The sequence below is a fragment of the Stegostoma tigrinum genome, chromosome 20 (assembly GCF_030684315.1).
Source record: "Stegostoma tigrinum isolate sSteTig4 chromosome 20, sSteTig4.hap1, whole genome shotgun sequence".
Lineage (NCBI taxonomy): Eukaryota > Metazoa > Chordata > Chondrichthyes > Orectolobiformes > Stegostomatidae > Stegostoma > Stegostoma tigrinum.
The window spans coordinates 43,605,440-43,622,719 of record NC_081373.1 but is presented as its reverse complement, the minus strand read 5'-3'; the positions used below and the strand labels follow the sequence as shown (position 1 = coordinate 43,622,719).

At 42.7% G+C, this 17,280-nt stretch overlaps 1 protein-coding gene across 3 annotated transcripts in view; it reads left to right on the top strand.

Moving 5' to 3' along the window:
• Positions 1–238: 238 nt before the first annotated feature.
• LOC125461729 (poly [ADP-ribose] polymerase tankyrase-2-like) overlaps positions 239–17,280 on the top strand; it is a 60,225-nt gene continuing 43,183 nt past the window's right edge. The window contains exons 1-2 of one of the 3 annotated variants that reach the window (XM_048550814.2): positions 239–582; positions 8,600–8,824. In XM_048550814.2, coding sequence (XP_048406771.1) covers positions 363–582; positions 8,600–8,824 — 445 coding nt within the window. In that variant the 5' untranslated portion in view covers positions 239–362. The remainder of the gene's footprint in view (positions 583–8,599; positions 8,825–17,280) is intronic. The other 2 variants (XM_048550815.2, XM_048550816.2) reach the window with 2 other exon arrangements.

Below are 17,280 nucleotides of genomic sequence, written 5' to 3'. Positions count from 1 at the left end.
CTTTGCTTCCCTCCACCTGCCTATCTACGAACTGCAATCTCAGGTGTGCCCTTAAAATCATAGGTCGGGATATCGTTTTTGAATAAGGCTACCTTCAGAAACCAATTACGATTCACTTGCTTTCTACTTCTGAGAAGGAACGGGAACTCTTACCTGAACATAATAACTTGCTGTCCCCTCCATCCGAGAGATGGTAAAACTGCACATGCGTCTTTCCTTAGCAGTCGCCGGCTATGCTCACGTGACGCTGGCCGTTGCTTGCGCGCGGGACAAAAGGCTGGGGGGGAGCTCGAGCTGCTCCTGCTGATGGTTTGTGGTGGGGGGTGGGGCGCAGAACATCACGTCTCCCTTTACCTGCTTCCATGGCGTCTCGTCGCTGCCCCGGAGTGGCAGGTTCCTCTTCCTCCAGCTCGGGGGAGCATCGATCGACTTCGATATCAGCTCATCCTGACCCGACCAGAGTGCTGTTCGAGAGTTGCAGGAACGGGGATGTGGTCCGGGTGAGGAGACTGCTAAGGGCTGACAATGTGAACGCCAGGGACACGGCAGGGCGCAAGTCGACCCCTTTGCATTTTGCTGCGGGTAAGTTAAAACCGTGCTCTGCACCCCTCCCTCCGCAGCACGGTATGGCGGCCTCGGTCGAGGCCCGTATTCATTTGCTGAAACGTGAAGTTGCTATTTTCTTTTATTTTCCGTTTGCTTTCTTTTTTGCACGTCGATCAGATATTGTCTGTTTGTGTGGATTCGCCCCAAGTCCGCAAGTGAACTTGGTGCAGAAGTTTCAAAATGTAATTTTTTGTGGATGTTGATTTGCGACTGTTCATCATTCCGCCATTCATACCACTTGCAAAATTTTTGTTTTTTGCTTCATTACCACTCTATTAAGCCAGTCATACTGCAGGTAGGGGATGATTGACCACCAGACAGTCCCAAGACAACTAGACAGGTAATACAGCAGTCCCAAGATCCCACACAAGAACCTGCTTTCTATTCCGGATACAATATCAAAAATACATAACCAGAAAGGGCTGCAATCCCTTGGTGTTCCGAGATAATAAAATGTGAGGCTGGATGAACACAGCAGGCCAAGCAGCATCTCAGGAGCACAAAAGCTGACGTTTCGGGCCTAGACCCTTCATCAGAGAGGGGGCTGGGGAGAGGGAACTGGAATAAATAGGGAGAGAGGGGGAGGCGGACCGAAGATGGAGAGTAAAGAAGATAGGTGGAGAGAGTATAGGTGGGGAGGTAGGGAGGGGATAGGTCAGTCCAGGGAAGACGGACAGGTCAAGGAGGTGGGATGAGGTTAGTAGGTAGATGGGGGTGTGGCTTGGGGTGGGAGGAAGGGATGGGTGAGAGGAAGAACCGGTTGGGGAGGCAGAGACAGGTTGGACTGGTTTTGGGATGCAGTGGGTGGGCGGACAGAGCTGGGCTGGCTGTGTGGTGCAGTGGGGGGAGGGGACGAACTGGGCTGGTTTAGGGATGCAGTAGGGGAAGGGGAGATTTTGAAACTGGTGAAGTCCACATTGATACCATATGGCTGCAGGGTTCCCAGGCGGAATATGAGTTGCTGTTCCTGCAACCGTCGGGTGGCATCATTGTGGCAGTGCAGGAGGCCCATGATGGACATGTCATCTAGAGAATGGGAGGGGGAGTGGAAATGGTTTGCGACTGGGAGGTGCAGTTGTTTGTTGCGAACTGAGCGGAGGTGTTCTGCAAAGCGGTCCCCAAGCCTCCGCTTGGTTTCCCCAATGTAGAGGAAGCTGCACCGGGTACAGTGGATGCAGTATACCACATTGGCAGATGTGCAGGTGAACCTCTGCTTAATGTGGAATGTCATCTTGGAGCCTGGGATAGGGGTGAGGGAGGAGGTGTGGGGGCAAGTGTAGCATTTCCTGCGGTTGCAGGGGAAGGTGCCGGGTGTGGTGGGGTTGGAGGGCAGTGTGGAGCGAACAAGGGAGTCACGGAGAGAGTGGTCTCTCCGGAAAGCAGACAGGGGTGGGGATGGAAAAATGTCTATGGTGGTGGGGTCGGATTGTAAATGGCGGAAGTGTCGGAGGATGATGCGTTGTATCTGGAGGTTGGTAGGGTGGTTTGTGAGAACGAGGGGGATCCTCTTAGGGCGGTTGTGGCGGGGGCGGGGTGTGAGGGATGTGTTGCGGGAAATACGGGAGACGCGGTCAAGGGCGTTCTCGATCACTGTGGGGGGAAAGTTGCGGTCCTTAAAGAACTTGGACATCTGGGATGTGCGGGAGTGGAATGTCTTATTGTGGGAGCAGATGCGGCGGAGGCGGAGGAATTGGGAATAGGGGATGGAATTTTTGCAGTAGGGTGGGTGGGAGGAGGTGTATTCTAGGTAGCTGTGGGAGTCGGTGGGCTTGAAATGGACATCAGTTACAAGCTGGTTGCCTGAGATGGAGACTGAGATATCCAGGAAGGTGAGGGATGTGCTAGAGATGGCCCAGGTGAACTGAAGGTTGGGGTGGAAGGTGTTGGTGAAGTGGATGAACTGTTCGAGCTCCTCTGGGGAGCAAGAGGCGGCACCGATACAGTCATCAATGTACCGGAGGAAGAGGTGGGGTTTGGGGCCTGTGTAGGCACGGAAGAGGGACTGTTCCACGTAACCTACAAAGAGGCAGGCATAGCTGGGGCCCATGCGGGTGCCCATGACCACCCCCTTAGTCTGTAGGAAGTGGGAGGAGTCAAAAGAGAAGTTGTTGAGTGTGAGGACAAGTTCAGCTAGGCGGATGAGAGTGTCGGTGGAGGGGGACTGGTCGGGCCTGTGGGACAGGAAGAAGCGGAGGGCCTTGAGGCCATCTCCATGCGGAATGCAGGTGTACAGGGACTGGACGTCCATGGTGAATATGAGGTGTTCGGGGCCAGGGAATTGGAAGTCCTGGAGGAGGTGGAGGGCGTGGGTGGTGTCACGGACGTAGGTGGGGAGTTCCTGGACCAAAGGGGAGAAAATGGAGTCCAGAAAGGTGGAGATGAGTTCGGTGGGGCAGGAGCAGGCTGAGACGATGGGTCGACCAGGGCAGGCAGGTTTGTGGATTTTGGGAAGGAGATAGAAACGGGCCGTGCCGGGTTGGGGAACAATGAGGTTGGAGGCTGTGGGTGGGAGGTCCCCTGAGGTGATGAGGTCGTGAATGGTGTTGGAGATGATGGTTTGGTGCTCGGGTGTGGGGTCATGATCGAGGGGGCGGTAGGAAGTGGTGTCGGAGAGTTGGCGTCTGGCCTCGGCGATGTAGAGGTCAGTGCGCCATACTACCACTGCGCCACCTTTGTCTGCGGGTTTGATGGTGAGTTTGGGGTTGGAGCGGAGGGCTGCCCGTTCTGCGGGGGAGAGGTTGGAGTGGGTGAGAGGGGTGGAGAGGTTGAGGCGGTTAATGTCTCGACGGCAGTTGGAGATGAAGAGGTCGAGGGAGGGTAGGAGGCCTGGGGGTGGTGTCCAGGAGGAGGACTTGTGTTGGAAGCGGGTGAAGGGGTCAGTGGAAGGAGGGTTAGGTTCCCGGTTGAAGAAGTAGGCATGGAGGCGAAGACGGCGGAAAAACTGCTCTATGTCCAACCGTGACTGGTATTCGTTGATGTGTGGTTGTAGGGGGACAAAGGTGAGCCCCTTACTAAGGACTGACCGTTCGTCCTCAGTCAGTGGGAGGTCTGGGGGGATGGTGAAGATGCGGCAGGGCTCAGTGTGGCTGTCTTCTCTGGGGTTGCTGGCTGTGGAGGTTGTGGGCGGAGCGATGAGGCCGTCGGCCGTGGGCGGATCGGGGTGGGCGGCAGCAGCTGCGGTGTGGGCGGGGTTCCGTCGGCCGTTGGAGGATCGGGGTGGGCGGCAGCAGCTGCGGTGAGGGTGGTGTTGGTGTTCCGGTAGTCTGTGATGGCTGGCTGCTCATTACAATGTGTAAAAGTGCAGTACCTGATGCAGTGTGTAGTTCTCCACATTATGGGGCCTCAATCCCACTGCATACATAAAAGGATGAAGAATGGGAAATGATAGATTACCAGAGGAGAAAATCAATTAAGTGTGAAACTGGGGAGGTATTTAATAGGATCATCAGATGACAGAGAATTTCAGATACCCTGTCTGAGAATTGTTTTGTATAACAGTGCATTAAGGCAATGCTGTGACAGGTGAAGTAGCCAATTGATTTTCATCCCTTGGCTCTGGCAGGCTAGGATGTGCAAACATGCTCCATTACAGTCATAGAATTAGATGGTGACAACCTTCCAGTCAGTCTACCTCCCCCTTTTCCTGGCAACAGGGAAGGTAGTAGAAGTGGGGATTAAATTTCACCATTCCCATAAAGTGTCCAGATATTACAGATGCCTAGCTGAGTACCTTGGCTGCTGTTTTGTGCCATCTTCCAGGTAAAGCAGATTTAACTCGGGTTAGTGAAAGGATGCCCGAGCTGATGAGTCATGGACTAGTGATTGAATCATGGTGACAGAATATTTGCGTGGGTCAGGGATGTTGCAGAAAGTATCACTAGTGCTCTGTCAGGTAGCTCTGTGTGTATTCTGAAGAATCACATTGGACCTGAAATGTTAGCTCTTTCTCTGTCCACAAATCTGCTGAATTTCTCCAGTATTGTTGTTGAAGCATATTTTTAGCATGACTGACAGTGAGGAGCAGATTTTAAACTGCTAGGTTATTCTCAGGACTTTCTTATCCCATCTCCATGATTAATTGACCATCCTAATCCAGGTTCAGTCTTTGTTGTCTCATTAGTTGTTAACTGAGTACTGTGTCTATCTACCAATTTCTGATCTCTTATCCCTTTTTTGTTCAGTTATGATCAGGAGATCATTTATGGTCCAAAAGTGGACTCTTTATTTATATTTACTGAGCGACTTGAGAATTTTATGTCCAAAATCAAAAAGCTGTTTTCAGATGTTCTAATTGGGAAACAAGTTCCCTATTTATACAGACTGGATAGTTACCTTGAGCTTTTGCTTGTGTAGTTTAAAAATTCAATCATGTCAAATTGTATTTTTTAAAATCAAATACAGTTCATATTTGCTAAAATGACATGAGAAAATTTTGTGGTTTCTTCTTAGGTCAGCAATCTGGTAATTTTACTATTTTTTTCCCCCTACCTGGAACAAGACACCAAGTCAAAAACTGATGTCAACTTAGCAATTCAGTACATTGAACACCTTTAGCAGCTATCTAATTGCAGACTTAAACAAACGGCAAAGCGGTGACAAAATTTGTTTCTGGTTGTTCAATATTTCAAATCTTAAGATTTAACTACTGATACAACTATTGAGTATGTCTACATCAAGGGAAGAAAGTAACTGAGGTGTTAACTGAAAGCTTGTAATGAGCCTGTGAGAGGTTGCTGGTAAGTTGCTGCCTTGACCCACTGCAGTCACTTCTATACAGGTATACCCATAGTGTTTGTAAGGAGGAGGTTCCAAGGTTTTGACCCAGGAACATGAGAGAGTTCCAAGTTATGGGTGACTTAGAGGAGAGTTTTCGGTTGACAGTGTTCGCATACATCTGCTTTGCACTTTTATGGGAACTTGGAGAGTGCTATTGTTGAGTTTCTGCAGTGCACCTGGTAGTTAGTGAACACTGCCAATGTACACTAGTTAAGGAACTGAATGATTAACGTGGTAGATGGGATGTCAGTCAGGTAGGCTGGTTTGTCCTCTATCACATCAAGCTTGTTGGATGTCAAAGGAGGGACAATGGCCTTGTGGTATTCTCACTGGACTGTTAACTCAAAGACCCAGATAACATCCTGGGGACAGGGGTTGAATCCCACTATGACAGATGGTGGAATTTGAATTCAATAAGTATCTGGAATTAAGAATCTAATGATAACTATGAATCAATTGTGGGAAAAACCTGTCTTGTTCACTAATGTCCTTCAGGGAAGGAAATCTGCTATCCTCACTTGGTCTGGCCTACATGTGACTCCAAGCCCAAAGCAATATAGTTGGCTCTTAACTGCCCCCTGGGCAATTCAGGATGGGCAATAAATGCTGTCTAGCCAGCGATGCCCTCATCCCATGGATGAATAAAGCTGCTCTCTTCCACACCACTGAGGCAGGACGACTCAATCAAATTCATGACTTCTGCCTTTATAGATGGTGCGCTTGCTTCGAGGAGTCAAGAGGTGAACAAAGAACAAAGAAAATTACAGCACAGAAACAGGCCCTCAGCCCTCCAAGCCTGCGCTGATTGCGACCCTCTGTCTAAACCTGTCATCTATTTTCTAAGGGTCTGTATCGCTTTACTCCCTGCCCATCCATGTTCCTGTCCAGATGCATCTTAAAAGACACTATTGTGTCTGCGTCTACCACATCCGCTGGCAACGCATTCCAGGCACCCACCACCCACAACGTAAAGAACTTTCCACGCATATCTCCCTATAAACTTCCCTCCTCTCACTCTGAAGTAATCGCTGCAGAATTCAAAGCCTCTGACCTGATGTAATTGCAGTATTTATGTGGCTGACCCAGTTCAGTTTCTAGTCAACAGTAATCCTCGGGACGTTGATAGTGAGGTCATTTTGTTAATGGACTATCAAGAGGTAATGGTCTCTTGTATGTTGTAAATGTCACTTGCCACTTGTCAGCCCAAGCCTGAATGTTGACCAGGTCTTGCTGCATATGGATGTAGATTGCTTCAGATACTGAAGCAGCAAATATTTGCAGAACAAAAATGCAAGTGTTGGAAATTTTGCAGTTACAATTTTGTTGATTCTCTAGGATAAATCTGAAATCTGTGCTCCAGAACTACAGAGAAGTGAAACCATAGCAGGCTTTTGGCTCAACTGGAGACAAAAGCAACTGAGAATGGGTTTTTCAGCTTGGTGAAGAATTGACTGCCACTTTTATTCTCTGGAGTGGGTGTTGGATGCAATGCTATATGTAACTAGAACAAACAAAATGAAAAAATCTCCACCAGTAACGCTCCACCATGTTAGTACCATGTCATTTTTGAGAGAATTGTCTCTACTGGAATCACTTTAATCTCATCTTGTATTTTGTAGCTAATCATTTTTTAGAATATAAGACTCTCCTCATTATAAAGCACCAGACTACACTACATGGACTGCAGTGATTCAAGAAAGTAGCTCACAACCGACACCTTGAGGAATTAGGAATAGTAATAAATGCTATTCCAGCCAATAATGCTCTTATGACTGGCTAGCCCTCATGCAAGCTAGTTTAAATGATGGAGTGACTGATGTGAAAAGAGGGTGATGGGGTTTGTTAGGTAGTAAAGAAATTGGGTTAGTGGTTGGAGCCGAGGGATGCTAGAAAAGAGATGTTGGAGGTGGGTGCAAGGGTGAAGAAGCCCCAAAAAGTGGGGGGAAGCATGAATTTGGCATATTCCACGTGACATTCTCTACAAAATACAGCTTGCATAGTGAGAACGGAAAGAATGATGGAGGAATAAGGAACAGCAAGATGTGCCAGTAAAGCTAAAATCAAATGATGCAACAAATCTGTATATTGCTAAAACGTTGATTGTCATATTTCCATTTTCTTATGTAGACAGCAGCTTCTCAAAGCATTGTTCTAATCTTTGTCGAATAAATCGTAATGTGTGTTGTGCAAACTGCCTATATTACCGACTGTTTTGAAAATCTAATCCTGCCTGCTCAAACAGCTTTCTTCTGAATCTGCTTTTCTGTTAATCATCTGAGATCCAACTTCATTTTGTTGCCATTGTGACCATTCTTTCCTGCTTTCTCTGCTTTAAGCTCTATTTCTGGTAACTATTTTTTCAACAATGTCAACCGTGTCTTAACTTCCTGATAGCTAGACAGTTCCCATTCCAGTGTACCCAATGCTGTCTTAATGTACATTTCTTTGTCTCAATCCCTGGTGTTAAGGCTTTTGTGCCATATTTATAGTAATCTAGTCACAGTTTCTGCACTGTCAATTCACTGATTTTTCAGCTATTTCTTCCACTTGTCTTCAGCCACACTTCAAACATCCATTCTGACTTCAGTTGTGAATCAGCTTTTAAATTACAAGGCAGGCTACAATAGAGAGTTTATTTGCTGCTTTGGAAAAAATCTTTCAATGTTTTTTCTTTCAAAAAGCGACTTTCTAACCTCAATAATAAAGAGGGAGTAAAGGAAGTTTGGTAATCCTTTTGGTTCAAGAATCAAAGTGCAGTGTTTCTGTAAGAAATTACTAGAGCTATCAATTTCAGGAGCTATCAATACTGTTTCAGGAGACAGTTACCATAAATTTTTCTGCATTCTATCGGAATATTTTACTCTAAATATTTCAACAATTGCCATTTTAAAGTAAAATCATCTTTTTAAAAAAGCAGCATCATTTATTTATTTTTTAGCCTAATTTTAATTTGTGTTCACCATTGTGGTGATATTTTACATTTCAGTTCACATTTGTTTTGAAGCACCTTAACGTCGAGTTATTAGTCTAGCCAAAACATACTTTTAGCGACTTCTCCCCTGAAAAAATTCTTTTGACACTTGGTTATTAGAAAATTGTAGTCAAAGGAACTTGATAGATAATCAAAAGCCTAAAGAAGGTGCTGTTCGCTAATTACTTCAGAATGCCTTTATTGTAATTAGTGATAACATAAATGACTATACATCAATCCCTCTAGGATTTGGACGGAAGGATGTAGTTGAATTTTTGCTACAGAGTGGTGCCAATGTCCATGCAAGAGATGATGGAGGCCTTATTCCTCTGCATAATGCTTGTTCATTTGGGCATGCAGAAGTTGTCAATCTGTTGCTGTGTCATGGTGCTGATTCTAATGCTCGGGATAATTGGAACTACACACCTCTCCATGAGGCTGCTATCAAAGGCAAAATTGACGTATGCATAGGTAAGCTTTCCTAAACTTGAGAAAATAGTTTTATTTCATAATTTTAACAATCACTTCATGAAACCTGTTATATTTATTCTTATTTGTAGCAACAGGAGAAAGTGGCTGGAATTAAATTGTTGGATACCAGTAATAGAGAGGATGTTCTTGATGTGCAATTTTCATTTAGCAACATCAATTTATGTCCATTAAGCATTTTAAGTATTTAATTTTCTAAACAGCAAATATACAAAATTGTATTTAATATTATTCAGCATTGAATTTTTGTGTGACAGTGTGTGCATATATTCTTAATACCAGATCCTGCAAAAACTCTAGCACAAATGCTGTTGAACTTTTATATTTGGTTGTCAGTTTTGTCATAAGCTGGTTACCATGTTTTGAGATTTGAGATCTTCCAACTCTGCATGCACCAAAATCTGTCATGGGCTCACTAGAGCCACCTGCTAAGGTAATGGGTTAATGAGGCTGAGAAGTTTGTTATGTAATTACTCTTCCGATTTTCTTTGTACAAAGCGAAAACCGTGTATAAATCAAAGACTAGACTTAAAAATAATTCCTCATTTATTCCTTTGGAGATAAAGTAATGATGCAAGGAAGATGGTAGTATGCTACAAAATAAAATCAGTGCATTATGCATTCATATAGGCAAGATAAATGGTGAATTTTATCTAGTTGCAGTGCTTCAAAGCTCCTTTTTATTTCAGTGATTGTCTGACTTTTCAGTCAGTACGTACCTGGGTATATACAGGTTTCCAATCTTTTAATGAGTGGACGATAGACATTTGAGTTGAGACACAATTGAAATGAATAGGAGTGTCATTCAAGGGAGCATAACAATGACATCCTCATTGGGTGACCTGTGCTATGATGTCAGTTCTGTGTATTGTTAGCTTTTTTAATGACACTAATCTTCCGGGAGTTATATTTTTCTTGGCGGCAGGGTTATCTGTAGTAATTATTATGGTTGTTCTAAAAGTTGGGCACGCTGTTCTGGAATTTTTTTTCCTATTTTGGATAATTGTTGACCTCCGAACAAGTAAAACAAAATTGCTTCAATTTTTTTTCCTGTCAAACATTGGAGTTATTATTCATTCTTTTGTAATGCTTTGTGCTACAGAGTACAGGCTGCACAGGTGAGTAGCAGTATTGGCATTCATTGATTTATTAGGTTGGTCCGTGCACATATGCGTGACTTTCATATAATTTCAGCAGACTGTTGACAAAATCAATTTTCAGTAGAGCATGTGATTGTAAGCACAAAAACACGATGGCAAAACAAGCTCAATATGAGGGTTGTATACTCTAGTTTTGTGTATATGGAGATTCATGACTGAAGTTCCACCATAAATATTTACTCCTGCTTTCACACGGTGAAACGTAATATTGATTTCTCATTTCAATACTTTAGACATATTAACTGCTGTGTTGATTAATTACAGTTAACTAAGCCCCTTAAGTGCATATGTAGTGTTCACATCAAGTGAACAGCGTTCTACATTTTAGCCACTGAGAAGATATATTTCTCCTTGATTCATAATTTATTGCGCCCAGTTTTTTTGTGTTGCAGTCACTAAATGCGATCTCACCACAAACAGAACCAATTTGAAATATAATATCAGAATTTTATAACCAAAAGACCTTTTCTCTTAACCCGTAGAATTGATTTCTTAGAAATACGGCTTTTCACAATGCCCTAAATACTTGTCTAAAACTGATCTGCTTTAATTTGTTAACCTGTTTTAAAAACAAACACATGTATAATACTTGGTGATTTCTAAATGATTAATACATTCTGCTATTCCACATATTTAATTTACTTTGAACTCTGTTGAATTAAATTTTGAATCGTTTTAAAACGATTTTTCACAGTGCTCAGCAGAAGTGTATTCCAGTGATAAGGAAGAACTGTAGGAAAAGAGAGAGCCAGCCATGGATGTCGAAGGAAATGAAGGAAAGTATCAGATTGGGGGGGGATAAAACAAATACAAAAAAGTAAAGAGTAGTTAGGAGACTGGGAAATCTTTAAAGGCCAACAGAAAGCCACAAAAAAGTTATAAAGAAATGTAAGATAGATTGAGAGTAAACTAGATCAGAATATAAAAACAGGCAGCAAAAATTTCTATAAATATGTAAATTGTATGAGTGGCGAAGGTAAACATTGATCCTTTAGATGATGAGAAGGCCTATTTAATAACTGGGAATGAGGAAGTAGCCGAGACATTAAACAGTTATTTTGTGTTGGTTTTCACAGTGGAAGACACAAGTAACATGTCAAACTAATGGCAAGAAGGTTAGAGCACGTGAGGACCTAGAAACTATCCTTATCACAAGGGAAGCCGTGCTGGGCAAGCTAATGGGGCTAAAGGTACACAAGTCTCCTGGCCCTGATGAAATGCATCCCAGGGTACTCAAAGAGGTGATGGGGGAAAGAGCAAATGCAGTAGTAATTATTTACCAAAATTCACAGGACTCTGGGGTGGTTGGCTGTTTTCCAATCTGCAGGAATGTGATGTCACTGTTTAAAAAAGGAAGTAGACAAAAAAACAGCTAATTATAGGCCAGGTAGCTTAACTTCAGCAGTAGTGGGGAAAATGCTTGAATCTATCATTTAAGGAAGAAATAGCAAGACATTTGAATATAAATTGCCCTATTGAGAACAACCAGCAAGGGTTCATGAAAAGTAGGTCATGTTTAACTAATTTGGTCGAATTCTTTGAGGACATTACTTGCATGGTGGACAAGGGGGAAACTGTGGATGTGATGTATCTGGATTTCAGAAGGCATTTGACAAGGTACCACACCAAAGGCTGCTACGTAAGATAAAGCTGCACGGTATTACAGGTGATGTATTGACATGGATAGAGGATTGGTTGACCAGTAGAAAGCAAAGAGTAGGGGTATATGGGTGTTTTTCTGTTTGTCAGTCAGTGGCTAGTGGTGTGCCTCAGGGATCAGTGTTGGGACCTAAATTGTTTACAATTTACATAAATGATTTGGAGATGGGGACTAAGTGTGGTATGTCAAAATTTGTAGATGACACTAAGGTGAGTGGGAGAGCAAAGTGTGCAGAAGACACTGAAAGTCTGCAGAGGGATATAGATAGTCTAAGCGAGTGGACAAAGGTCTGGCAGATGGAGTACAATGTCGCAAAGTGTGAGGTCATCCATTTTGTTAGGAATACCAGGAAAATGGACAGTGTTTTAAATGGTAGAAAATTGCAGCATGCTCCTGTGCAGAGGGACTTGGGTGTCCTTGCGCACGAATTGCAAAAAGTAAGATTGTAGGTGCACAGATAATTAAAATGGCAAATGGAATTTTGTCTACCATTGCCCGAGGGATGGAGTTTGAAACTAGGGAGGCTGTGCTGCAGTTGCATAGAGTCCTGGTGAGGCCATACCTGGAGTACTGTGTGCAGTTTTGGTCTCCTTACTTGAGAATAGATGTACTAGCACTGGAGGTGGTGCAGAGGAGATTCACTCAGTTGATTCCAGAGTTGAAAGGGTTCGATTAAGAGAAGGGACTGAGTAGACTGGGATTATACTCATTGGAATTCAGAAGAATGAGGGGACATCTGATAGAAACATATAAGATTATGAAGGGAAGAGATAAATTGGAGGCGGGGTGGTTGTTTCCGCTAGCAGGTGAAACTCAGACTGGAGAGCCTCGCCTGAAATGAAGGAAAGCAGATGTCGGACTGAGATCGGAGGAACTGCTTCACCCAAAGGGATGTGAATCTGTGGAGTTCCATGCCAGTGAAGCGGTTGAAGCTACCTCACTGAATGTTTGTAAGGCAAGGCTAGATAAACTTTTGAACAGTAAAGGAATTAAGGGTTATGGTGAGTGGGCGGGTAAGTGGAGTTGAGTCTCAAAGATCAGCCATGATCTTATTAAATGGCAGGGCAGGCTCGAGGGGCCAGATGACCCACTCCTGCTCCTAGTTCTTATGAATAAAAAATTGTAGCAACTGGAAACTTGATGCATTGTTTAAGTTTCAAATCAAGTGTGAAGAAAGGTGTCTGACATGTAAACTTATTTTTAAAGTTTGCATTTCAAAGTAGTGGCATAAGGATGTTGGTCATTGTTACGAAAGTTTTGAAAAAATAACAGTCAGGGCGAAACCTTTCTGGAACATTGGTCTAATCAAATATGTATGTTAGACAGCAGGGATCCTGGAGTGTAAATTTAGTGCGATGCTTTGTTCATGATTCTATACTTTGAATGCAAAACCACAAAGGGTGGTATTGGGGAATAGAAAAGCCTTTGTTTTACTGTGTGTTTTAAGATTTTTCAACCTCTGTTCGATATTTGAATAGCTTGTGTTTTTGTCATTTGCGTAATTCAACAATAAAAGGCAGAACCCTTCAGAGAATTGATATACAGAGGGATCTGGACATACATAATTTGCAAGTGGCAGTACAGGAGGATAAGATGGTCAAGAAGGCACACAGCATGCTTGCCTTTGTCAGCGGGGCATCAAATATAAAAGTTGTCAAGTTATGTCACAGCTGTACAAAACTCTGGTTAGGCCACATTTGGAGTATTGTCTGCCGTTCTGGTTGCCTCACTGTCAATGGAGGTGGATGCTTTGGAGATGATGCAGAGAAGGTTTACCAGGATGTTGCCTGTTTTGGAGTGCTTTAATTATGCGGAGAGGTTGGATAAACCCTGATTCTTTTCACTGGAAAGATGGAGGCTAAGGGGCAACCTGGTAGAGGTCTACAAAATTGAGAGAGACAGAGATAGGGCGGCTAGTCAGAGGCTTTTTCCTAGGGTGGAAAGGTCAGCTACAAGAGGGCACAAGTTCAAGGTGGCAAGGGGAATGCTTTGGGGTAGAAGTGCAGCGAAAACGTTTTAGGGTGGTCGGTGCCTGGGATGCGCTGCCAGTGGAGGTGCTGGTGGCAGGCTCGTCAGCAACATTTAAGGTGTATCTTGACAGACATGTAAATGGGAGGCAAACAGATGGATAGAAACTGTGCATTGGCAATAAGTAGTGGGTCTAAATGAGGATTAAGAATCACCTGCAGGCATGGAGGGCCAAGGGGCCTGTTCCTTTTCTTGTCTTGTTATATAATAAAGTTGTTTTGTTCTGGACACAAGGTTGTGAATTCAGTGAATGACCATGTTACAGGAAAAGATTATATCTATCAAGCCAAATTTTATTCCAGGATCTGAATTATCCAGTGCTGGCAACATAACATAATGCAAACATTTCATGACTTGAGAGATGCAAGTGTTCTCCAAACTGGAGGGGAATCCCCAAAGATATGATGCAGTCAGTGAGAACTGCGAAGACCTGACTTTTTAGGTACAATGATACAAATGAAGTTGAGGTTAATCTTCTCAGATTTAATCAGGATAGACCACAAAAATGTCAATACATAATTTCAAAGGTTTAAAATGCGTAAGAAGAAATGAAACAGTACTTTCAAAATCCGGTTACGTTGGCTGCAGGTGACTACAAGATCAATCCATTCACTCTTAAATTTATTAATTTGGATCAGTGTTACTATGCTGTCTTGAAAAAATGTATTGATTGCTGCAGAAAACTTTAAACCAATGTCTCTACTCCGAGATAGTTAGAACTGCTGATGCTGGGATCCTAACCGGAAACATCAACTCTGCTTCTTGGCCAGCTGTGCTCCTCCAGCTCCATGCTGTTACCAATAACTCTAAATATTTTTAAGCTGCTTTCCAAAGTATAAAAGGAATTCATCATCTTTTGCCATGGCTGATTAGATGCTGGTGGAGGGACACAAGTACTGAAGGTACAAGACATGATGTCTGGGAGAATTTAGGAATTTACCCTTTGATTTATTACAGTACAGTTCATATGTTTTCTGGTAACTTGGGATAATCTGTTCTGTAAATATTTGAGGATTCCAGTTTATACTTTTGAGTGCATTTGATATACTGGAGGTTAATTGTCTTTAGACTTTCTACTTTAATTCATTTGCATATTGCTGAAAGCAAAATGTGCCATTAACCAGTGTAGTTGAGCAGCACTTTATTATGTATCATAGAATCACAGAATCCCTAGAGTGTGGAAACAGGCCCTTTGGTCTAACAAGTCCGGACCGAACCTCAGAGCATCCCATCCCCCTGTAACCCACCTAAATTACACATCCCTGAACACCATGGGCAATTGAGCATCACCAGTCCACCTAACTTGCTGGACTGTGGGAGGATACCGGATCACCTGGAGATAACCCACGCAGACATGGGAAGAATGTCTGTGTGGAGTTTGCACAGTCACCTGAGGGTAGAATTGAACCTGGGTTTCTGGTACTGTCAGACAGCAGTGGTAACCACTGAGCCACCATACTGCCAATTGAACTGTGTATTTTTAGTGATTAGTAGGCTGCATTTGAATATTAACTTAGTATTCCAATAGCGTTTTTTAATCAGTATTCTGGTGTCTGAGAGTAGCCTGGTTTTAAATGATGTACATTTTTTTTAAAAAAAGGCTTTCATAATTAAACTTAGGCTGCTGTAATTGTGGCCTGTTGACTTACTCCGTGTAATCCTTTCATCAGCAGCAATTGCACCAAATTTTAAATAAACGCGTGCCGTAAGCGCCAGATATCCGTACCTTAACCTCTCTACATTTTTTAAGTTGTTGCTTGAAACTACCTGTTTGAATGAGCATTTGCTCTGCTGTTCTAATATCCCTTTAATATATTTGACACCAAGGTGCATAAAGTAAGAGATGCTACGTTGTTGAGTGGTGTCAGTTTCTCATTAAACTCAGATAATTATATGGAAGAGCTTTTAAAATTTTCTTAATGGTGTTTTTGTCCAAAGAAAGGCTATCTAATAAAACAGTTATGGAAACATTGAGAAGAGGATAACTCATCCTTGTGGTATGGTCACCTTTTGAGGATTGGGTCAGCTTTGAGAGCAATATGTTTTCAAACAAGCACAAAATACATTAAGATGCTTGAAATATAATTTGGCTTAAAATTGTGATGTTTTTGAGCTGATATACCAATTTCAGAGGAATTTTGTCTTAAAAATTCATAACCAAACATCATTTATAGGCTGTGGTGTTCTCCGTTTCTATAATGTTATTTCACTTTTGTGTTTCTGCACCACACTGTTTATTTCAACTCAATTTTTCCTTCCTATGTGGTTATGATAGCTCACTCTGCTGTCCATATAGACTGTACAAAGAGTATAAATTGGTGGCGAGAGACAAATATTTGCATCAGCTGTAGAACAAGTGAGTTCTATCTCCTGCAAATTTCAGTGGCTTTGTACAAAGCTATGCACAGCAATCTGCATTGCACTTAACACTGACAAATCTTTAACATTGCAGTGTCTTTTGAGATTTTTCATATGAATCCTCCAGGTTATATTTAAAAAAAACATAATGGAAATAAGCCACTGAGCCCAACTAGTCAATGCCAGTATATATGCTCCAAATGAACCTCTTCCCATCCTCCTAACTGTATCAGCGTATTCTTCTATTGCTTTTCCTTTTTCGTCAGTTTTCCCTTAAATGCATCTTTGGTATTCATAATATTTAAGCCATTTAAATATGGCCTATGGTTTGGAAAAATGTTTTTCTTGGTCTAGGTTAACAGAAAGCAGTGGCACCTGCCCCAGTCCTCAAAGCTGCCTGCACAAGTTACGCATGTTGCTTTATTCTTTCTAGCAGCAACTTCAATTTGGTGCTAATCTTTTGGCATGCAGCAGCAGTCATCTCAGCAAACGGGCAAGCAGCTAAACACATTGACATATTCATACTTCAAATCGGAAAATTAAGGCACTTAATAGCCTTCGCTCACTTGAATTTCCAGGTAGCAAAATAAGCAGTTGTAATAGTATTTTTAACTTTTTTAAATTCAAAGAGGACTAGGTGATGACCATTTAGCCCCTCAAAATTGTTAGCTTTTGATGAGATTGTATCAGACTTGTGACTTCTCTCCATGTGCCTGCCTTTGCCTTATACTATTAAGTAGTTTTTGGCAACAAAATCTTGAAATCTAAATGGCAAAAGCCATACATTCTCAAATTTCCATGTGATCTAACTTCATTTGCCACTTGTAGAAGTGGGTTCCAAATTTCAAATTTCTCTCTCCCTTTTTGTGAAGAGGTGTTTGTTAACTTCATTTCTGCCTGGTCTGGCTCTCTTTCATGAACCTATGCCCTTAGTCCTACCCTAAAAGCTCCATAACTTGTCAAAATGGGGTGTAGTTTTTCTTTCAATTCTCTTCAACATCTTGCATCATGAGCAAATCACCACTTAAGCTTTAAAATTCCGGAGCATACTGCCTTAGTCTGTAGTCGGCATTAGTTTAAACCTTTGGAGTCCACTTATCATTCTGATAAATCATTGTCATCTTTCAAGGACAGTTTATGCTTCTTAAGTGAGATCTGTCATTGCTCACAATAATTCACGTGGCTGAACCATGGCATTTTTTAAAAAAAATTATTTTGACGTGTGCATCGCT